At 32.6% G+C, this 24,589-nt stretch overlaps 1 protein-coding gene and 1 long non-coding RNA gene across 11 annotated transcripts; one reads left to right on the top strand and one right to left on the bottom strand.

Annotated features, from left to right (window-relative positions):
• The first annotated feature begins 8,209 nt into the window (after positions 1-8,209).
• Positions 8,210-14,923, top strand: LOC133689370 (uncharacterized). Of its 5 annotated transcripts, XR_009841304.1 has the most exons (7): positions 8,210-8,384; positions 8,485-8,650; positions 9,528-9,574; positions 10,846-13,747; positions 13,961-14,075; positions 14,513-14,669; positions 14,785-14,923. It is a non-coding gene; the product is annotated as an uncharacterized LOC133689370 (long non-coding RNA). The 5 variants fall into 5 exon arrangements; XR_009841305.1 differs by lacking the exon at positions 9,528-9,574; XR_009841302.1 differs by having other exon boundaries at positions 9,528-13,747.
• LOC133689369 (DNA glycosylase/AP lyase ROS1) lies at positions 8,839-20,086 on the bottom strand. Of its 6 annotated transcripts, none has more exons than XM_062109203.1 (20): positions 19,939-20,086; positions 18,955-19,479; positions 16,875-18,554; positions 16,358-16,768; positions 15,602-15,692; positions 14,126-15,506; positions 13,948-14,027; positions 13,655-13,739; positions 13,465-13,556; positions 13,320-13,388; positions 13,176-13,212; positions 12,998-13,080; positions 12,117-12,599; positions 11,798-11,834; positions 11,642-11,699; positions 10,511-10,650; positions 10,327-10,392; positions 10,122-10,236; positions 10,006-10,044; positions 8,839-9,174 (listed from the first exon to the last, which is right to left on the bottom strand). In XM_062109203.1, the coding sequence occupies exons 2-20, from the start codon at positions 19,328-19,330 to the stop codon at positions 9,053-9,055; spliced, it is 5,445 nt and encodes a 1,814-aa protein (XP_061965187.1). In that variant the 5' UTR covers positions 19,331-19,479; positions 19,939-20,086; the 3' UTR covers positions 8,839-9,052. The 6 variants fall into 6 exon arrangements, 5 of the variants coding, with proteins under 5 accessions (XP_061965187.1, XP_061965189.1, XP_061965188.1 ...); XM_062109205.1 differs by having other exon boundaries at positions 16,884-18,554; XM_062109204.1 differs by having other exon boundaries at positions 18,955-19,457; positions 19,939-20,058.
• Between the last annotated feature and the right edge of the window lie 4,503 nt (positions 20,087-24,589).

The following is a 24,589-nucleotide window of genomic DNA, read 5'->3' as shown; positions in this document are numbered from 1 at the left end:
TGATTGAAATAATTTATCTTTCAGTTGCACATGTGTTCTTTTTTATGTTTAAAATTTAAAATATATATATCATTAGATTAGAAAATACATGACTGTGAAATGTTTAATGACTTGAAGGTGTTTGATAGTTCCAGCGGTTGTTTTTTAAAATATTTTTTTAATAAATTAAAATAATATTTTTTTAAAATTTATTTTTTTGTATCAACATATTAAAATGATCTAAAAATATAAAAAATAATTTTAAATAAAAAATAATTAATTTTATCAATCTCCATTTGAACCGCACTTCCAAACAGGAGCTTCGTCATATAAAGAAGAAATACATAGAGGTCAAGTCCATTTGATCAAACTGGTAGCTAGGGGATTCAATTGAGAGACTTTATACAGTTAGAGGACTAGTACGAGGGATGGTCTTTTTTTTTTGTTTGTTAAGGTTGTTACTTTTTGAGGGGAGGCTGTTGGAAATTAGAAAAGGGAAGGATACTTTGTTCACATCACACGTTGGCGGAATGTTGATTGGGATTTTCCTGTTTTTCCTTTTTGGTGTCCTCCGTGAAAGGGTAGACAACCTGACTGCACGCGTCACGCTTCAATCACTGCTGCAACGTTAATTAGCATAACCTAAGGCCCGTGGTGTGGGAAAATCACGAAGAAATGCATCGATTTATTGGGGATTAAAACAGTAAAATTATTGTCTTGTTTTTCTAAAACAAAATGTTAGTTGGGAATAATTGTTTTGTAAGGGATTTATTGTTCGTTTTAGAAATTGATTATGGCCAGTTCAATCATTTTATTTTAGTTTTTTAAATTATTGTTTGTTTTTTTTTAAAAAAAAAACAAATGTTAGATGGGGATAATTGGATTTTTTTAATGGATTTATTGTTCATTTTATAATTGATTATGGCCAACTCAGTAATTTTATTTTATTTTTTTTTATTATTCGTGGTTTTACAAGTAATTTTATATTTTAATAAATATACATAAAAAAATGTTGGCTTATGCATTAAACGTACCGGCAAGTAGTTCACCCCACCATGTTTAAAAAGCTTACAACGACCAAAACACGGCAGTCCTTTATGTTTTCTGATTTATAACTGCAAGGCTTTGATTTGATAAGTTTGCTTCTTCTTTTTTTCTCTTTCTTTTTCAATTTTCACGCTTAATTTTTTAAATTTTTATAATATTTGTTATTTGTTTTTTCTTCTAATTAAATTCATTTCTTTCAATTGATTTTTTATTTGAATTGTTTTACATAATTAAATTTATTTTTAATTTCATCCTCTTTTATTTTTTAAAATTTTTTTAAATTTCATCCTCATTATTTGTATTGTTGTTTATTTTATTTTAGATCATTTAAAAAATTAGATTTCTACGATTTCATCCTCCCTTATTTTTTATTTATGTTTTTTTTACATTGAAAAATTTTTTAAATAGATTTTTTTATGATTTCATCCTTCAACATTGAATTATACTTTTTGATTGAGTTCGGGTCTACAATTTAACAGGTTGTCAATTTAAAAAATGAGCCCGAATTGAAGAGATTTGCCCGGGTCATTTGTTTTTTCTTTTAATATTTTTAATCTCATGTTTTTTTTTCAATTTTATCCTTTAACAAGGGCTTTTAATTGGATACTATACTCTGTTATTTTTTTATTTGTTTTCTATAAGATTTTTCACTATTTTTTAAAATAATTTTGGTTATCTTAGGTCTTTTTATTTGTCATTCTTTGTTAAATTTAGTTTTTTCTAAAAAGAAGTTTTTGTTTTGAATTAAATAAATCAATTGCTTAAATATAAGTATATTATGCTTACTTTATTGTATTTTTTTTTGCTTAAATATAGCTTTTCTTGTCTTTTTTTTATTTAAATGTTGTTTTCATTTTCGACGTTCAATATTTGATTGATTAGAATTGGATCCCCTAATCTATTTTAATTTAAGTTGCATAAGGTTATCACAGTTTCATACCCTAAATTATAGGTTAATCGTGGTTTGTCTTGGTCAAGCCAATATGAAGTCGCTTTAATATTGGGTTTTTTTTAAGTATATCATCCAATATGTTACTAACTCGATATTTTAAAAGTATTTCATCTAATATACATTATTTTTTTTGTTTCTTTATATTCGATAACGAGATTCTCTTTAAATAAATTTACTGGAGTATCATTTAAATAATTATTTGATTATGTCATTGAATAATATTATAGTTTTTTATTATAATATTAGTAATTATTTTCTAAATAATTATATTTAAATTTAATTTGCAATTGTTTTTAAGAAACATACCCATGAATATTCACTGCATATAAAAATATATACCTTGTTATTGTTTTATTATTATTTTAAAAAAATCATATTCAATGTAAATAAAAATTATTGATTCATGATTTTTTTATCTATTAAAACTTTATTTTAAATTTATGATAAGTTTTTATTTAAAGATGTTATTTTGATAAAAAAGATATATTTTTATAAAAAGAGAGGCACGTGAGTAGAGAAAGGGAGTTTTGATTAAAGAGATTAATTTTTTCCTTCATGTTTCAAACAATTAGAACTTTCTTGAATATTTATTTTAATTATCTTTGGTTTTTATTCAATAAACCATGTTGTCTATAAAAAAAAACATGTTTCACAAAATAAAATATGAATAAGAAAAAAAATAGATTGAAAAATACTTCTTCAAAATTTAAATCATTTTCTTTCGTGTAAATACGAGGTCAAATATTTATAAGTGTAGATCTGGCTGGCGGCAAGGAATATTAACTTTTCACTTTTTTAGTTTTAATAATTTTTCTTATAATTTTTTAATTTATATATATTTTTTAATTTTCAATTAAAAATTTACATAATAGTAAAAAACACATTTTTTTTTTCAACTTCCAATACCACAACTCACCTTTCATGACCACCACAACTCCACAAGCCCGGTCCAAACTATACTACTGCCCGCAAAATCCAATCTCGTAGTCCCACTGGCAACTCTTTTGAAAAGCTGATTTTTTGGGTAATTTTTTATTATAAAATTCTACTTTCTCGCGTGCACTTCAAAATGCAATGATGGAACCAGAGGACAATTATGAATTACCCCTCTAAAATAAATTATTTTTTTCTAGGATATATAATATAAATTGACAACCATGCCCTCCTAAAAAAATCACACGCACATGTAAACATCCGTAAAAAATAAAATAAAATAAAATATTAGTGACACTTGCAACTTCCAAATAAAAATTACTAATAAATGAATTTTATAAACCAACAAAAAACCTCAAAAATAAATCAATGAAAAACATTTAAAATTGCAAGTGTCGACAATTTAATAAATACTCCAAGCAACTACGAAACTGCTATTAATTTGTATCCTTGTTGAAAAATAAATTATTTTAAATCCCACACCTTCCAAGCTAAATTTACAGCTCTCTCGTCTTCCTTCTTATGCTATGTAGACTTTCCTTCTTATGTGTGTGTATGTAAAAGTAATGAGTGGTGCACAATTTTAATTGTCGAGTTGTCCAGGGAAAGTGATTTTAAAAAAAAAATTAAAAACATTTTCTTCACTCTGAACCTTATGTGTTTTTTTTTAGTGTGCTTGACATTGTAGTTTAATTTGTTTTTAAAAATATTTTTTGTTTTAAAATACATTGAATTAATATTTTTATAATTTTTATAATTGATATATTGATGTTAAAAATAAAAATATATATATTTTTTAATTAAAAACATTTTAAACAAACATATATATATATATATATATATATATATACACACACACATATACCGAGTTGCAAAACACACACTTTATCATAGAGTAGATTTCGTTGATGATGTTTTTAAAGTGCAAGGTCAAACATCAATTTTTTAAAAGAAATAGAAATAATTTATGACAAACAAACCACATAAATTGTCCCTTATCTTCTGTTTTTGTTAACCCATGGCACTTTTTAAAAAAACAAAAAAAAGGGTGTTTAACAGAGCTTTAAGGGTATTTATAACTATTTTTTTATTTTTATTCAAGTACCCTTACATCTTTTTAAAGGGTAAGACTAATCTCGTTAGAGGTTCATAGCTGCCCCTCCCAATAAGTACATTTTTTAAAAATCGAATTTGTATTTTCATCCTTATAAAGATATAATAATGTTTTAACTGTAAAACCAACACTTCATCAGTATTTATAACAATTTAAAACAGCTAAATTATCAATATAACATATTAAATAGTGTAATTAATTTTTTTTTCTTATGTGGTACTCTGGTATTTTAACAAGTTATTTTGTATTTTACATAAATTAAGAAAAGAGAGTGAAAGTTTAAAGAGGAAAAACAGATAAAATTTTCCTTCAATTGTATAGCTTTCCGCGAAAGAAAACATACACGGAAGGGATTTTAGTATCTCTTTTGGCTATCCCGTCGGAGACACAAAAATAATCGAAGACCAGCCATTTTAGCAGCTATTGCTTATGGTTTTCCGTTTGGCTCTGCCGTCGGAGATCCCTTGAAAGCCATAAAAAATGAAACTTCGAAAAATAAAAATATTAAATATCATAAGTTCATAACAGCATCAAATTATGTCAATAGCAAATAATACGTGCACTTTTACAACAACCACAGCTATTGCAGCCATAACTGAGAATACTACCAGTCAAAGGTTCATAGCCATGTCCATATTAATAAATGGGCTCGGGACCAGGCTGCCAAAATACTTCTTCGTTAAAGTAAACGTAATTATTTTACCTATTCCAGTAAAAAATAATAAACTAGTTATAAGGTAAAATGATGTTTTTTTATGTAGTTTATTTGTTATTATTATATTAATCATGGATACATTAGTCTTTTGATATTTTTATATAAAATACAATGACTTAGATAAATTAAAAAATAAAATTAAGATCCAAGGGATGTTAGGTTTTTTACATTCTGATTACATAATGTAATAACTAATTGCTCTTAAAAGTAAGGAAAAAAAACCTAAATATACATCAATGGGTGTTTTTATATTTTTTCTAATGTTTTTTTAATAATCAATTTTAACGAGGGACAATTTAATCTTTTAAAAAATATAAATATAATTAAAAAATAACATCGACAAGTGAGAGGCGTTTACATTCTTTAGACAGAACGCACAACACTTTCCAGTAGTAAAACATTGCCTCCAACAATGATATTGGAAATGTCATGTCATTCTTTTTTTTGTGATCAGACATGTGTGCACAGAGAGGTTGCGAGTAAGTACTACTAGACTTCTTTTCTTTTCTTTTCTTTTTTTTCTCTTCTCGCTTTTTATTTCATGTCAGCTATTTTAAAAATCAAATGTGTCATATTAGTTTGTATTTGTATCAATTTCAGGTATCGTTCTTTTGATCACTATTTATGTTTGGTTTTAATGTCTTTTGAAGTTGATTTTTTTTCTTTAATTTTATCTCTCAATATTTTATTTCATTTAATTTGTATATCCAATTTAATCTTTATTTTTTTTATTGTTATCTTGATTGGTAATTTAGCTTCATTTTTTTTTCTTTCCTCTTTGCAAGATTAACCTGTTTTCATTTAAATTTTACTCTATTATCGAATGGTATTGTTGAGGCATTTTAAGAATATTTAGAGGGTATATTTTCATAATATTAACAAAATTTTATTTTTTTTGATTAGTCATTGTCTTTTTTAAATTTTTTTTATTGTCACCAACTTTTTTTTTCATATGATTAAATTATTAAATCAACGAGCTTGTTTAACACATTCGATTCGATGATTTGAATTCAATATTTATTTTTGTTTTTTTAAAAATACTATCATTGCTCGCAATGATGGAGCCAAAAAAATTTAAATGAGAGGGTAAATTACTAATAGATACTTGATATTATATACTATATAGACATGCGTTGTATATAAAAAAATCAATTTGAAATGCATGTACTAACTCATGTCAAGCAAACTTAATTTAAGAATATTTTTAAAATGAAAAAACTTACATTATAATTATTCTTTTTGAGATTTCATATTTTGAAACTGTTTCATAATGACTTCATTCTTAATTTCATTAAAGATATTCTTTTTCAATATATACAATTAAAGTTTCATTCATTTATTTCTAAATCTTCCGGGGAGTAGTGAAATTATTGACAACAATTCTTTGTTGACTTGTTGTTTTATACAAGTTGATTAAATATAAATATTAATATATTTTTTTATTATGTCCTTAATTTTTTGAGTTGTTCAGTAATTCATTTTTAATCACTAGTAAGTTGATCACCATCATTTTTCATATGAAATTCAGAACAAAATACATATTAATTCATCAAAACTCATTTCAATTCATATTCATATGCATATAATAATATCCATACACATATTAATTTAACAAATCCATAAATTATCATAAACTCTAATATTTTTAATAACTAATTATCAAGGAATAAAACTAAAATTAAACAATGGAATAAATAGAAAAAAAATGAAGGAAACTCACCTAAAATATAAAGCATAAAAAGATTACTCACTTAACTAATTAATAGTTTAGGACTTGAAGAAAAATTTTATAGAAGAAAGAGAGGCAGGAACAATAATTCAAAAAAAAAAAAGAAGCTTGGATCAATTAGTAGTTAATAATAAAAATTAAACTTGTCAAGTTATTTTATTAAAATTCTAATATAAAAATTATTTTGAAATAAAAGGAATAAAGGGGCAATTGCCTTCTTAATCCCTGCTCCCCCACTAATTGCTCGCACATCCCTTTTTATGTTAAAAGATTTTAACTCGGACCATGGTTGAGCACAAGCTATCTACACAGTAAACCTATTATTTGGCATTATGAAAAGGTAATTTAGGAGAAATTATAAGTTATAGTTTTTTACTTAATTAAGATTTTAAAAAGGAATTTTCAATGAATTTATGTAAAACTATAATGCGAGTTTACCAATCAAAAATACATGATCAAGACAAAACGCAAATAGCAACGCACTGCACCAATTAAGAGTGTGTTTAGCATTGTGGTAGCTGTTGTGGTTGTGATTTTAAAAAAGTAGTTTTATAAAAAGTGCTTTTAGTTGTGGTTGGTTTGAAAAAATATTTGTTTGGTTAAAACTGTGGTTGAAATTAAAATTGAACAAAAAATAATTTAATGTATTTGATTAAAAATTATTTTTCAATTTAATATTATGGTATAATTACTTATAAAAACTTCATTCATAATATTAATAAACAATCACGTAAAAAAATATTACAGCCAATAAAATATCATGGGATACATGTTCAAACCCATTGAAAAAGAGTTTCACTACAAATATTGACCAAACTTAGTCTTTATACAGACATTAATGGCTTTACAACTGCCCTGCATTTCTAACTCTTTCATGCCCCCTTCCTTTGCCTCCTCGTGTTTTCCTCATAATTCAATGGTTTCTTGTAGAAAGTCATGCAACCATTAGTTTAATTGTTGTTTGTCGTGTAGCACTAATGGTTTTCCTGCAGGGTTGTTGTATGCAGTGAAGAGATGCGAAGAACGGACGAGAGGAGCAACAAAAGAGAAAAGGATAAGCTGATAAATTTTCCTTCTCTGTTATCTCTAGAAAGTTTAACCCGTGGTTAAACTTGCAAGAAGCAGGATTTTACTGCTTTTTAAAAATCACGGTCCTGCCTCAATAAATGGTGGAACCCATGTCTTAGATTTTTGCAAGTATGTGGTAACCAAACATGTATATTAGTGTGTTTTCAAGAAACGCAAACACTACCACTTAGACAAACAGGCTTAATTCATGTAAAAAGGAGGTGTACGACACAATTTTTGCTGTTGTTTTTAGGTGTTTTAAAAAATATTTTTGGGACATTAAATTAATTGTTTTTAATGCTTTTGATAATTTTAATGTATTATTGTTAAAAATAAAAAAAATATTTTAATATATTTTTAAACCAAAAATTATTTAAAAAGTACTCTACATCCTGATATCAAATTGATTGTTTTTAATGCTTTTGATGATTTTAATATACTAATATTAAAAATAAAAAATATTTTAATATATTTTTAAGTAAAAAATTATTTTAAAAAATACTCTACATTCTAATATCAAATTAATCATTTTTAATGCTTTTAATATACTAATATTAAAAATAAAAAAATTATTTTAATAGATATTATTTTTAAAAATTAGTTTAAAAAATACTCTTCTTCTTATTCTCAAACTCCTCAGGTAAACAAACATTTTTAAAAAGGAAAGATAGGTTTAGGAGGGAAAGAGAAGTTGAAAAGGCCAGGGCGGTAAGGCGGCTAAGGTTGCATTATCATCCTCTGCTCTCTTGTTTCTCGAATCCTAACCGTGTCAACTAGTCCGATCCTTGAACCAATATCTGGGATCTGATCTTGTGTTTCTCCATCATCTTCACATTTCTCATCTCTGGTGGGTGTTGTAGATTTTTTGTTTTATGTATAAATCTTTGTCACGCAAATGATAGATTTTTGTTAACAAAATATCTGTTTAACGTGCAAGGCAATCTCAGCTATAGTCTATCCCAAATCGGAACATGCCTTTTGCGATGGATGTCTGGACGGCTCTGTGCAAAACATAATCAGTAATGTGCAAGGCAAACTCAGCTATAATCTATCCCAAATTGGAACATGCCTTTTGCGATGGATGTCTGGACGGCTCTGTGCAAAACATGATCAGTAAGCCATGCCCCAATCTTGCTATTTATCCCTTGTGGAAATGCTTTGAAGATGTTTCAGGACTAGTAGTATTTCTAAATCTGTTGTTCTAGTTCTGGTTATATCAATTTTTCCGGCTTCCTCACAAGCTTGTCCTTGTAAAGGCTAGCATAGCTACTATGATGTTAGCATTATTTTACACATGTCGGTGATACCCAGTGAAGAGTGCTTGAATGCAAGCATATCACTAAGAAATTGCCATGTCAATAACAAATGCACATTACGTTATGGTATCATACAACATAAGCTGAAAATTTTCACCTCGTTTTATGAATCGAGTGAATTTGTTGCCGCTGGTTATTGTTGCTCAAACATGGTCACCTGTCACACTCTGCTTGTGGTGCAGATAATTATGAGTGTAATCTACCGACCACTAATATCATCCTTTTTTGTCTGGGTTAATTTGCTAGCTGGAAAATGCAATCTGGCCATCAGTGGTCGGGGTGCTCGTGTCTTCTGGTCAAATCCCCTAACGCAGACATATCCTGCATTTCTCATTTTTTTTTATATAAAAAAAACAAATAGAGAATGAGCAAATCTTAAAGCGAGTTCCACAAAAAAGGGGAATTGCAATAAATCAAAAATGAATATTTGGAACATTTGTATATTGTCTAGTCTTGAGGACAATCTATCATAACGTGTACTTCTTGCAGAAAGAAAGATAAGGCTTATTTGCATGTCTGCGTGTAAGGGTTAAGTGTACCATTGTTAGATGCTGTTCTTCAGAGCTGCATGTAAATTCTTCATTCTATTGTTAGTACAATTGTCTCTCCATTTTCCGAGTGCATTCATCTTACATGATCATCTCAGGGAACTAATTGCCTTTTTTGAATTACAGAGTTCAATATGACTGAGAATCCCTAAAGCTTGATATTGCATCTACAGGTGAAGTCCATGTGCCACCTCAAGCATTTTTAAATTGTCAGATCTCAAGCACGGAAATCAAAACATCATAAAGTCTTAATCTAACAGTTTCATTTACTAACTAGAAAAGCGACATGAGAAACTTATCGGTTTTTGGAGGAGATATTCTCAAAACCTATTGCTGGTTAGCGTTCAGCACAAGGCTGCCTTGAGGAATCCAGAATGTTAGGATTCTATATCATATCAGGATTTTGTGCATTAATCTAATGGTTAAAGTGAAGAAGCATTGGCATGAAATAATGCATATTCATGTCACCATGTTTGCCATAACTTTTCCAATAAAAGAATGCAAGGGTAACCAAAGCAACAACTGCAGAACTAATGGCTAGTTTTGAAACTAAAGTAGCCAGTAGGTAGCTATAGAGAAAGGAAGAATCTACACTATCACTTACCTCTCCAGAAACAATGCTGAATACCTGCTGTTGTCAAACCTGATAGACCAAACTTGCAGTGAGTGCCATTTATTGATTTCATATCATTTTTCATAACAGCATTACTATATATATACCTTTGAATATTGTTGGTATGGAGGTTCCAAAGTACACAGTTCGTCTGGGCAGGTTCCATATCCATGCTCTAGGAACATCAATTGGATTCAGACTAGAATCATGGTCAGCAAATACCTACATAGAGAACATGTCATTAACATTATCTAAACTGCAAAACTCAAAAGATGCTTTATATCACCTGAAGGTGTCCTGCTAGCTTATTACCTCGTTAACTTGAAAATATGTGCCATTGAGGGGAAAGCTTCCCCTCATCGCTGTTCGACATGGTATCTGTTTTTGACATGTTAGAACAATTGGTTAATATTTAATTTATATGGATTCCAACCTTCACTAAGAAGTCTTTTCAAGAGTACAGTTATATTGGCAATATTGGCATGCTTATTCTCACCAAGAGAGTCCCTCGAACAATTTGAGAATTTTCTTCACGTATGTTGTTGCATGAGAAACATGTTTTCTCATCACACAATTTGCCACATTCATGTAAGCTGCAACTTCTTTCCAGTGGTTGAATGGAGTTTGCTGTTTCGCCTAATGTGGGTGATTTTGCACAATTGATCAGATACCTACAGAACTATAGCCTAGACATATCTGAACTTTGCCTGCATTAACTTGTTATTGAACATCGCATGTATTTTTCAAACCTGTGATTTGTGCCTGCTCATGCTATAATGGGAAATGCATAGGGTGTTCAATTGAGCTGAGTTGAGTTGTTGGACTGTTCAGGTTATTCTACTCCCACAATTGAAAGAGCTTTTCTTGATCTTGGCACAAGCCCTGAATTGCGAGATCATACTTAGCTTGCTAGTAGTCTATTCAGTGACAAGCAAGTCAAGCTTGAGCTTGCCACATGGCCAGCAGCAAACCACATGCAACCAAACCTGTTACCTTTGGTCTTTATGAAAATTTGTAAAAGAAGAGGAGAGGAAGAAAGATTAATGGTCATCCAAACAGGCCTGCTTGCCTCAGATGGAAAGCCTAAGACACAGATTGGGACACACCAGGTGCAGCTCCTGAATCCCTCATCTTTTACTTCTTTTTGATGCAGGAATTTACAAATTCCACATTTCTCTTAAAAGAGAGATGGTCATTAGACTGATTTAAATAAGTCATTCCTTTTTGATGCTGGACTTCACTATGATTGTTGAGGGACAATATCATTGACTGAATGGATTGCTTGTTTGTAGATTTTCTGTTCTTTCTGTTGACCATTGTTTTCGTTCTTAACTAATGAATCCCACACCCAAGGATGCGAGGATCCAAACCTATATGTGAGTATTTTAATCATGACTTGGTATTAAGAAGCAACCCATGCTTCTGAGCTTTTAACCCTGCAAAGCTTGGACTCAGATCATTTTCCTAAAAGCATCTCACAGGGTTTTGACATGGCTTGCTTGATTTCTGAGTTTACCCCAGCTAATATTGGGCATAGAGTACCTGAATAGTTCATCAGCAACTCAGCTAATTTGACACTATGCAGAAAGAAATGTGTCATAGCAGTTTCTCTTTGTTATTTACCTACCTGGTGTCCATATGGCAAGAAGGTATGAACATGGATCATCAGGTTCTCGCCTATCCAACTGATTCAAAAGCAAAACACATAATTAGGAAAGAAGTTTGGCTATGTGGGCACATTTCATGTAACATTGCTGATGAAGTAGATGCAGAATTAACTAACCCTTTGCAGAAGGGGATGAGAATCTGGAAGTTCGTATCTGCATGATGGTGAAAGAGAGAAAATTAGAACGTACGAGAAGATTTTACCTTTTAGTTCTGGCAAAAGATTTTTGCCTATTTTTATCATGGCCAACATGAAATGTGTTGAAAAGCATTTGGCTTCAATGCTGAATGGTGAGATTTTATCATGTTCTAATTTTGATTCCCTTAGAAAAAGTTACAAGTTTTGTATGGGGCTGGTGACATTTACTTCTTAAGCTAAATTTTGCCTACTACTGTTTCGATAAGAAAACAGTTTTAGCGAGGAGGTTGCTACTTACACCTGGTGCTCTGTTCGTAACCGACTAACATTCTTAAGCTTGGGAACGGGAATGGAGGCAGCTTCTGCAGTTAAAGCAACTAAGGCCTTAGACATATCAGCTTCTTGAAGTTCCATATTCTCTTGCATATAGTTCTGTAAATTCTGAGTGAATTCTTCAATGTTAAGTTTGATGATGGGAATTTCATCAGGATCCTCGCAGAATGTATCTTCCATATCATTTTCTGTTACTTGTGTAGACACTGGTTCTGGTGATGATGGTTCTTCAATGATAGGTTCATGGTCGGTGATTCTGGATTTGCTTTCTGCGAGCCTGCTTGCTTCTGGCTGTTGACTTCCTTCGGATTGTTTAGCTGTTTGGGGCAGGGGCAGGGGCAGGGACAGGGGCAGTTGAGCAGCATCCACAGCAGGGTTTTGGCCAGATATGTTCTCGGTTGCACTCACTATGCTTTTTTCTTCTGGTCCTGGAAGGGCAAGCCTTGCACTACATCCAATAAGTTTATGATAAGTTAACAAATCTTGCTTTTCATGCATGTTAAGGAAAATGTTGTTCAGGGTATGTTTCTTAATTGGGATTTGTAAATGCTAATTTCACTGCAATATTTTCTTCATGGAAATGGATGTCCATGGTATAATCAAACTATGAAGTTATAGCTGGTTTTTTTCTTAAAATCATCATTTTTACTTAACTGAATAATCCATAACCATTTGAAGCTTTGGTTAGTTGATCCAATTAAAAAAAAATTAACCTCCAGTTTTTATGAAAACTAAAGAGGGTTCTAGATGGTGGTAGGTTTATGGAACTAATTCCTGCATTTGTTTGCTACCATGCTAACCACACGGCAGTGCCATTGTAAGAAATGGAACAAATTATATGCAAACCTTGCAAATGCACTTGCAAAATGTCTGCATTCTCCTCTCATTGGACATGCATTGCAATTTGGTTTGCTTTTTGTACAGAATACCTGCATGATCTCAAAATAGTGCTTCCTTAGCTTGAGCTTTTCATTAACCACAAAGAAGAGCATATCACTTCAAGTTTAAAGTATATGAAACACACCTTTCCAAATGTGATCATCTGATAATGAAGCTCATACCTGTTTATGCATTAACAATGGATTAGTAAAATGTATTCATAATTAATTCTATTTGTACATTAAGTGTATTCACGGTCGAGGTAATGTCAAATGGAATATTTCTCTACAGTGTTCTTTGGTCAAGTTTGCACAATCGAGGCCAGAGGTATTTTTGAATTGATTCCAGCACAGGGTACCTGCACATCAGCACATTAGTACTTGTGTCATAAGCATTTAGTTAGCATCAGTAGCCTTTCAGTTAATAATACTAACAGCTCTAGAAGATGCAGCTGAAGTGATTCAGGCAGTGGCTGAAGGGGGACCCATCCCAGTCGTACAGCTATGCGTCCGACATTTGTGTCAACCTGTTATGCAGTATTTAGGGCTGAGATCTCTAATAGCCAAAAGTTGAGATCCGTATGTTGTTTTGTTTATGAAGTATGTCCAACTGATTAAAGCTTACTGGGAATGCTAGATGATGAAGTGTCAGAAGCCGTATGCACTCCACACTCTTCAGCCCCAATCCTCTAATGCTTAGCAGATACTCTCTGCAGTAGTAAGCTGTAATTAAGTATATACTTTTTTGTCTTGTTTTATAAACCAAGCAACTGCATTTAATATTTCTAATTAAAAAAATGCAATCACTATATCATATGCTTAGCAACGGAGTAATGCCATGTTTATATGATAATTGCAGAAGTAGTATTTTACTGCATTCAACTGATGCAGGCTATATGGTTAATCCTTTCGGCTTACTTTGCTTTGTCAGGTGGAATATCTCTCAACCATTCCAGATCAATGCTTCCATGTTCTCTAACCAGTCTATTAAGCAAGTTCTGCATGGATTTTTCAGTCAGTATCAACTAAGATAGGCTCTAGCTTTGGTGGGTAACCATGCTTTAGAAATCTTTGTTATTGATTGTGACATGTATACCTTTATCCGTTCTGCAAGTATGTTGTTCATCCCACGCTCTTTGATTGTGTTGGCAATCTCATTAACATCTGCACATCTTACAGCTTCCCAGTCCAGTGAGTCCATTGTGTTTTCTGTTCCCTCTCTCTTTCCATTTGCTTCTGCCTCTTTTCTCAAAGCATCCCAGTCAACGTCATCTCTTATTTCATTTCCAACTCTTCTGCTTTTTGCTTTTCTGGTGGCAGCTTTCATCTCATTGAGCTCCTTACTTTGTGAATAACCTAGCTCAATCATTTCAGACTCTGTTGTTTTTTGTGGATTCTTTTGCTGCCTATCAAGTGCACTGGCACTTCCAGTTATATGTGTGGTTTCTCCTGAAAGGTTTTGTAAGCATTGATTTTTCTGCAGGTAGTTATTTTGCATCTGAATCAATGAATTGTCAGTGACTTTGGGGTCTTCAACAGGCATGGCTGTAGACTGGACACTCGTATGCTTGTCTTTTTGAATGTCGATGCATGACTGATTATTTGACATGGGAGATCTTGATGCTTCTTGATTGATCAAGGTCAGCTTATTTTGATCAGTAATTTGACTGGCCGTTTCCACTGCAAGGGCATTGTGATCTTTTGCACTGTCTTCTTTTTTGTTTTTGGCTATATCACCATATTGTGTTTCTTTAGGGATCATATCAAAGCAGTCAACCTTCACAGCTCCAGAGTTAGAAGTAAGGTGCCAATAACAATTACTGGATGCGACCATGGACACTCCTATGGGGCTTTTATGATCATTCAAACTGTCCATCTTGCCATTTCCTTGGCTGTAAGCATCTTGCATCAAGGGAGATCCAACCTTCCGCAGAAGCTCCATGAAAGATCTGCAATCGTTATAATTGTTGAGCTTTGATCCACCAGTGAGATATTCTCCTTCTGAGATGTTCTCCGAGCATGATTCTTTTTTCTCAGAAGCTTGGCCAATTGGAGAATTCACAGAGTTTTGACCAGAAATCACTGAATTTTGACTTGAGATTCCATCAATTATTTGTGTCCCTTCTTCTACTATGTAACTTACCCTTCTGGTCATGGAGGTCTCAACAGTTGATCTGCTCGCCATCAATTGACTGAATGTATGTGGTTCAGTTTCAGAGGTGACAATGCCGGTACTACTTTCAGAGGATTCACTGCTTTTGACTACCTCTTGCTCTTCATCAGGCTCGATGTCATGGATAGTCAACGAACTCTGGCCACAGATTGATTGATTTGACACCTCATTCCATCTTATGCCCTCTTCTGAATCTGGTATGAATTCTATTGGTTTTTCAATCACTAAGCTAGTCCTCTCATCATAGCATGGCTTGTTCTTTGACTTGAGGGGAAACCGTGCGGCAAGTGACATAAATGCGGAACTGCAGGAAAATGAATAAATGGTATAAGAGGTTTTCCTTTTGCCTTTTCTCTAATTATGCACTGTATCAAAATTATATGGGAAACTCAACTTTACCTAGAGAGATGATCTGAGACATTCTGGGTAAGAAATACTCCAATCACCGAGTCCACAACTGATCCCTTCCACGGAGAGAAGCGTCTGTCCCCTGTGTAATTGATATTGTACTGATATAGCATGAGTTCAAGAGTAATTTGAGTCCAAAATTTGGAGGAAAAGTTTTATGATAAAAAATGTAACTGGAATTTCCCAACTGAATTGCTTATGAGGTTTCAAGGTTAATTTGTTTGGAATTTCAAATATGCAGATGTTTTATCTCCTACCTGTTTCTACACTTTCTTAATTTCAATAATATCTCCTTCTTGATAGTGGATTGTCTTATCTTATTTTTTGCTGCGGACTAGCGTCACTATATCATGCTGGTCGTGAAAGTGCTAATTGCACATCTTAGATTTCATTTATCAAGATATATAAAATGCTCCATGCTTATGACCTTGGCTCTTTTCTCTTCCTAATTAAATTTTGACCTTCAATATTCTTCTGATTTTCTAGACGATTCAGTTTATGCTAGATGGACTGGTTTTAATTTGATGGTAGAAAAATCTCATTCGAGGATAGAATTATCAACCTTGGCAATGAGACTTTTATAGTACAAGAAATCCTAACAGCTCTATGCTTGGTCTTGTACTATTGTTAAGCATTAGTTGACAGCAGGAACAAAGTACTTTCTATTTTATAAAGTTACTGAATCAGTGATTGGCTACTTTCCACTGAGAAGCCTGATGAGAAAATTTAAGAAAATTGTATCTGTACCTTGTACAAGATGCATCCGTGCTATAAATGAGTTTGACCGTCCACAGAACACTGCCCTTTCTTCTTCCCACCATTTTGCCTTCTCATCATCTGTTCCGTCAATGCCTTCACTATTGATGTTTCCCATTAGAAGCTTCCAAACTCTATTAGTTTCTTGATCTAGGTCAACCTTTGGGCGTGGGCGTCGCTTCCTGATGGATCTAAAAGAACCATCATAGGGTACAACGGTGCCATCTCTTTTGTAAAGAACCAGTGCATTCTGCATATCATCTCCAATATTATAATGGACAAGTGCATTCTGCTCTTCAAATGCAATGTCATTGCTTTCCCTCTTGATGTCGAGATGCTTTAATTGCTCGACTATTGAATCAACAGAAAACATTTGTTTCCACATTTCTTCTGGATGAGCACCTGCATTAAATAGCTGTAAAAGTTAAAAAGGCACTTTGCGGATTTGCTAGGTTCCTCAGATTTCAAAAATTCTTATACGAGCTTGGTCTAAATTTGAAGTTCTTACATAAAGTACCTAATGCCTTGGCTGAGAATTTGTGCTGATTATATACAACGATTTTTCCATGATATGGCACTGCATTTATACTGTAGGAACCTGAATTAACCAGAGAAGCTCTCTTCTTGGTCCTCTTTTTGGTTGTCCATGTCCCATTCATCTCTGCCAGCAGGGCTTCTACACTCACGTGAGGTCTGTGTGAGTTTCCTACTTGCTGCCCATTACAATCCACTGGTACAAGTCTGTTTCGGTTAGTTGGGTGCAATGCACACCCTGGAATTCTGGTCACTGAAACCAGATCCCGAGTTTTAGTAGGACATCTGGACCTTTTTTTGGTTGATCTTGTTGTCTGGTTTATGCTATAGCCAAAAGTTTGCAGGTCATTGAGAAGATCTATTCTTTCTTCTACATGCTTGCCTGGAAGTCCATTACGATGAGCAGCAGAAATCCAACAGTTGATATTGGGTGTGAAAGGATCTCTTTCAGGATCCTTCTGTGGGCATGTTGTTTCTACTATCGCAATGTCCTTTGCAGCAGTCACTGAGGATGATGCGCTTGATGTGGCTGGAGTTTGTCCCTTTTCTGACCTCTTTTTCTTTCGAAATAGTAGTGAAGGCATGGTTTGGTAAGCATTCAAAGAATTATAGTGAATCCCAGTTAGATTTGTGCTGCAGGTGTCTGGTTGTTCAGAATGCTTCCTCTTTGATCTGCTAGCCTGTCCTTCCAAAGTCGAAGTTGTGCTGGTGCTGCAATTGGAGCCGTTAAGACTTATTGGAGTGATTTGTGCCGTGTCTTCCTGTACATCATGAGCAATCCCTTGATCTACCCCTTTCTCTTGTAAATTTCCATCCTGTTTGCCCTGTTGTTCACTAGTCTGGGCAGGAAACAATGTGCTTGGTGCTTCTTTGTCCCGCAATGATACGTAATTTTTAAGCATTTGATTTATAGAACGGGTAAGGTCATAGGCAATGCCTGCTTGTGTGGTTTCCACCATCACTTCAATTCCACAACCAAGAAACACTGTTGATTTTGATTGATTTATTGCTGCGCTTGTTTGTGCCTCTGGTTTAGAATCTAAGTCAAAAGGTGGACTGCATTTAGAGCTTTTGTCTCCAGGCTGCCTTTCTATATCAAAATTTAAGGCCCTCCTGCAAGACTTCTTGGCCGGTTCAATTATCTTTGGATCAGCAGACTGTCCATTTGCTTCTGCTGGGGAACTTGCTGGTGCTTTACCGAGCGCCTTCTTTCGAACATACTTTCTCTTACCAGTTGGCTTTTCAGTAGAAGCAGCAGACTTGGGGGTCGTTGATTTTTGTGGCCCTTTGCGTTTGACTTCGTTGATAACCTTGGGCCTGTGCTTTTTCCTCCTTAGTTTCTGCTGTGGTGTTCTGTTCAGGTCAATAACATCGCTGTCTCTCCTGTCAGGGTTGTGATTCTCCTTCAACACAGGGGACCCAACAGCAAACGATGAATTTGTTGCTCGCTGCAGGAGTTCTTCATCAGTTTGGAGGCCACTGGCATCAGCTCCCCTGGAAACAATTCCATCATCACTAAATTCTTGATTTCTTGAATGTGTGCATAAATTTTGCATTTCTATGATCTTTTTGGACTCCACTTTCATGCCCTTGTCTGGCGTTACAGGAGCAAACTGGGAGGTGGTCTCGGCAGGGAATGCGTTTGCCTCCCCCCCTGGAAGAAATTATCACCACATGCAGTTTCAGTAAAAAATAGAAATTTCATGGAGACAAATTATTTCCAGATCGATGAAGAAACTAAAATTACTAAAGCTTTTCTTGGGAATGATACTGGAAACTAGTTCCTACATCCAGAAGGACTTTTTTTTTTCTCCTTTTTCTGGACAAAATGACACGCGGAGTCTCTGTCCATTGTGTGTTTTACTATTGATTGATTATATCATTGATGTCTGAATGAATTCCATTTGTTGTTATAATCATTTTCTCTATCTCTATTGCTACACCCTGCAGGTACTTGGCAGCTAAATGAATGCACATGAGGGAACTGCCTTGGTGAAATAAAAGCCAAGCATACAGAAATGAGTTTTTTCTAAAGCCAACTCGGTTATGCTTACACTTGGGTTCCTGGGTGTAGTTGCCAATAATCCATGGATTTAAATGTTCCCTGGAAGCTGCATCTGCAAGAGCCAACAGAGGGTCGTCCAAAGACATAGGGTTCCATGTAGCTGTATTACCAGTGGAGCACTCTCTGGATGTTTCGACACAGTCATTACCGGCGCTGCCCTTTTCTGCACCTCTAGCAGCCGCCTCCCAATTGGAACTGGAGGGAGGACAACACTCACCCAATCCAGATAACCCCTTTATTTCTGAACTACTTGCTTGGTCTAGCTGGTTTCCCTGCCTGTCTGTGTAGATCACACGAGGTAGGATATGCCTAAAATGACTTTGTGGAATCCATGACTCCTTTTGGTTCTGCCTGCCGACATCCATTGCTGATTTTCAGAAACTTCAATCTCTTCCAGTGCTCATTTCCTTTTGAGGCAAGATTGTCTTCAATTTGCTCAGCAGGCTTCGGTCGGAACTCCCTTCAAGGTGAATTGTGGATAATATCGTTCTCCTTTTGCCCCCATTTTTTGGAGCTAGTTAGACAGGAAAAATTAAAAAAAAATTGAAGACAAACAACACAAGACAAACAGCAACAAATTTCAACAGATTAAACTTAAAAACACGAGTAGCAATGCTACCCAGTTTCCCAATTCCTTAAAACACTCCAATTCACTTCTTAGAAACAGCAGATCTCTAAAAGACCTGGGGCTGGGAGCGGCTCTGCTGCTTCGCCAAAAATTGTAAACAATGAAGTGGGACACTTTCAGTCTAAAAAATGTATCTTATCTTATATATACCCGAATGGATATTCCCGGAAAGAATTTAAAGAAATCAATAGCCATTCAAGATCAGAAAAATAAATAAAAAATACAAGAAAAACCATTTCTCCACAGATAATGCCACTTTACTCTCTTCTGTTGCTATAGACTAATATATCAGGAAAAGAAATATATATGTATAAAAAAAGGAATCCCATTAGTAGTCAAAGATACCTGTGGACTGAGTCAATGCCGGAGATCTGTTCTGGTCACTTGTATGCCAAGAAAATAATAAGTTAGTAAGCAGGCGACAGACAGAGAAAGGATAGGTAAAAAAGAAACCTAGCATCAAAACCAGAGCTTTTTATAGACACGTACACAGGTAGGGCTCCTTTAACTGATAACTTCTTTTCCCGGTAAACATTCCAGCCTTAATTTAATTTTTAATTATTATTATAATCACCTCTGTCTTTTGTGCTTTTGTTGTTAAATTTATTTTCTTGTGCTATAAATGGATATATCGTTGGCAGCTTGCAAGGTTTAAGTAGCAGCAGAAAAAAGATAGGTGTGTATTTGTCGGGTATACGAAACATGCACGCACAGAGAGTGGAGGGGACCAAAGCGACCAATTAAAAGATGACTGAACTTCAGCTTTTTTGCCCTTATAGATTCGTGAGTGCTCACTCCTCTACCCCTACAGTTCAAGTTTCTCAATAATGCCCTCATGATTTCCCCAAAAGATCTAATGTCACGGTTAGCCGCCTTATCTTTTTTCCGAGTCCCCATGTTGCACGAATGTATTTGATATTATAGTAGCTGTTATGGTTATAGTTTTTAAAAATTATTTTATAAAAAATATTTTTAGTTGAGGTTGTTTTTAAAAAATATATGTTTGGTTAAAACTGTAATTGAAATTGAGATTGAATAAAAAGTAGTTTAATGTGTTTGGTTACAAAAATACTTTTCAAATTGAAGTTATAAAATAAATATAAAAGATATATATTAATATTAATGTTTTTTAATTTAAATATTGTAGATTTAACTATTAGTATTACATTATGAAATAAATGATACTTTATATAAATTCATTCGACAAGGACTATAATTTACATAGTATTTTTAGCATGTAACAAAATCAGGTAAAATATCATCATGAATAAAATTGGGATTACGATCAAATTCTGTAAATGCTAAACCATCATGCGATCTCTTTCTAATTGATACAATGTCATTGAATAATGTTAAATATTAGTTTTTCAAATAAAACATAATTAAAAATTAAAAAAATGTTTTTTTTACTAGATCAGACCCGATCCAAAATATTTAGGTTCAGATTGGATCCGGTCAGACTATTATTAATGAATAAGCCAAACTGTGCAAAGTGAGTTTTTAATTCACTTTGCACTGAAGTGAACAGTGCAAAGTGAATTAAAAACTCACTTTGCTCTGCTGAGATTAAATGCGGGCGAAATTTTTTGTTTTTGTTAAAGTAAACAGTACAAAATGAATTAAAAACTCACTTTGCACAGTTCTGCCTGACTGAACGCAAGCAAAAATTTTTTGTTTTTGTTAAACTTGAGGTACAGCCGCAAGTATTGTGGGTTCATAAATTTTTTTTTTTATTTTTAAACCTAACTAAAAATCAATATTTGCCGTATATAATTATTTTTACTCGCTGCCACAGTACTAAACAGGAACTCGTATGTGTGTGTAATGGGGAAATTTTTGCCTATGTTATAAGATATATATTTTTTTATCAATTGCTGATGCGTTTGATATTCTACTTTTATACCAATTTTTATGGATTTCATATATAAAAAAAACTATTTTTGTTCAAATTTATATATTTCTATCTGTTTTTCTTAGTTAAGAGGCCAGCTTCAATTGTTTATATATTTAACTAATAATAATAGGTCACTGACCTGCTTGCCCTTGTATTCTTATTTTATTTATGGATTTTTTCCTTATAAAATATATTTTATGAATTCTATACAGATTAATACTTGAAAAATGAAAATACATAAATAAATAATAAATAAGCAATGAGAAAAAACTAAATTTAAAAACCCAACTCAATAAAAATGTATCATTTGATTAAAAATAACAAGGTGAGAGTTTAATTACAAAAATTAAAAATATTATATTTAAAAAAATTAAAAAAATTTAATGTAATGAAAAAGTCATAGACTAAAAAATAAATTTTTAAATCAAAATAAAAATTGTCAAGATTGTGGGATTAGACATTGTTTCTTTGCTTTTATATTTCAATCCTATATCTTTTAATTTGGTATTTCTTTTCATAATCTCAAGTCTAATTCTATTGAATTAGGCTATAAAAGGATTCAATTGCAATAAAAAATATTAAAAATATAAAACAAATATAAGGTGTTTCTTTATTTATATAAGCAACGATAAAGCAGGTGGGAGTAAAGCACTTGAGGGAAAAACCCCAAATATTATTTTATATATAGTATAATATACTCATAGAGTGGAATCACCATCCATATTTTTAATTTGGTTTTTTAAGCTTTTTGTATTATATGATTTAATATTCATGGGATTACAGGGGGGAAATCAGAAAAGAAAAGAATAAAAAATTGAAACTTTTGCGAGTTTCTTTTAGGAAAAAAGGCAAAATTTAAACTTTTTGAAAACTATAGAGGCAAACTGTGAAATTATAAAGTACAAGGATAGAAATGAAACATGGATGAAATTATTAAGGGCAAGAGTGAACTTTTGTATAAAAAAGGCGTATGACCCGGCGTGTCAAACGTCAAGGAAAGGACGGAAACACGTGAGCAAACTGAAACCGAAAAAGTGCGTGGTTACAATAACTTGACTTGTAGAGCGTGAGACCGCGAAAAACAAGGACTGTTAATTTTTCAGTTTAGATTCCGTCAGCATGCCGTTAGGGCTGGCGATGGTACCCAGATGGCCACAGTGTTTGTCTTCTTCTGTCAAGTCACAAGTCTCGACAGGACAATCAGTGACACCGTTAGTGGTGATTTACCAAGGGTGGTGAATGCTAATTACATGTTAGTGTGGACTTTGTACTTTGGATTTGTGTTCTAATACTTTTGGAATGTACGCCAAACTAAAACTCTGTTTATTTTTTTAAAATTTTAGAAGTGAATTTAAAAAAAATAATTTTTTTTTTTGGTTTTAAATTAATATTTTTTTATGTTTTCAGATATTTTAATGTGATAATGTCAAAAATAATTTTTTAAAAATAAAAATATATTATTTTAATATATTTTCAAGTGAAAAACACTTTAAAAAATAGCTGTAATCACATTTTCAAACACCCTTTTACTAAACTTAACTCCATAATTTACGCTATAATTCCAAGGAATTTTTTGTAAAATTATTTTTTTAAAAAAATAACTTGTGTAGACTGTTTTTTTTTTTTTTTTATATATATATAACCATGCAACCAACCAATTAATTATTTGTAAGAAATTAATGGCTTTTGTATTGTCTTGCGGTAATACAATTTCAATCATGGTTTTAAAAGTTCCCTGTCATGATAGGCAATTATGTAACGAATTTTTGGATTTTTTTCATCATGCTGAAATGGGCAATAAACTTGGTGGAACCAGTCTCCAAGTTAACGATACCACCTGGGTAGATCTATATAAAACGTGGTTAGGATAAGATTTTATATGTTTTATACATGTTTTCTCGTATCAATGAGCATGCCATCTTTATAGAGATGAAAACCCTAATTAAAGAGACAGGTGGTGTCTATCTCCTGTTTACATAAAAAAAGTCTCCCCCACATGCATGGCAGAGATTATATTCATCCTCTAAAATGCATATAATCTCCTCATATCATGGTATTTTTTGCTCATGATTGTCCGAGTGGGATTTTAAAGGGCAGCGCTGGTGATGGGTATATTTTTATGGCTATTTGACGCTTTAATTTTAGATTTTTGAACATGAGAGATCTAATTTGAGAATGTTCTATTTTTTTAATCGTAAATATTTAGTTTAATTTACATATACTTTGATTAATTATCTAAAAATATTCATCTTGGTAATGAAAGTGATTTTTAAGTAGGGTTGGAGCAAGGTGGTACGCTTGCCTAATTTCATGCATGTCATTTTGCTATGTTTTCTTAAGAAACTAAAGTTGTATATGTGTGATTGGTGGCACATATGATTAAGCTAGTGGTTGTGCAATGCAATGGGGGAAGGGGCAAGGCTATGAGATATTTTTGTGTGGCTAGAACAACCTTAACAAACATTTTCATTTGCACGAGGGCTATTAAGTGAAGTTCTAGAAGAGTTGATGTATTTGTGGTGGGGAGGTCGATTACTCTTTTGTGTCTTTTTATATTGTATCTATATATAGAAGAAATTAGGAATATATAAGAAGAGAAATAAACTATATTTTTATTCTAGTTTCTCACCAACTCAAATATGATTCTACTATTAAAGAATCAATTCAATCCAAAAATTTAAGCTGTTAGGTGAGATCCTAATATATGATTTATATTATTTTCTAACACACCTCCTCAAGTAAAAGTTTTTTGGCTTGAAACTTGCATATACCCATATTTTTTGTGGTTAATTTTTATCAAATAAATAAAGATGGTGAGATTCGAACTCGTGACCACTTGGTCATTAGGGCTCTGATACTATGTCAAGGAATCATCTCAACCCAATAGCTTAAACTGTTAGGTGTTGTCTCAAGATATGATTTATATTATTCTCTAACATCCATAAATAAATAAATAAAAACTTCAAATAATTATGGTCGTTACACAACTATTTGATAGGCTTTTAAAGAATTTTTTTTTGAAGTTGGGCTTGCTCATGATTTATCAACTTCTGTAAAACAAGTCTATTTTATAAAATAAAAGACCTCTTAAAAGGTAGCAAA

This window comes from Populus nigra, chromosome 3, assembly GCF_951802175.1.
Source record: "Populus nigra chromosome 3, ddPopNigr1.1, whole genome shotgun sequence".
Classification (NCBI taxonomy): domain Eukaryota; kingdom Viridiplantae; phylum Streptophyta; class Magnoliopsida; order Malpighiales; family Salicaceae; genus Populus; species Populus nigra.
This window is presented reverse-complemented; position numbering and strand designations above follow the sequence as displayed.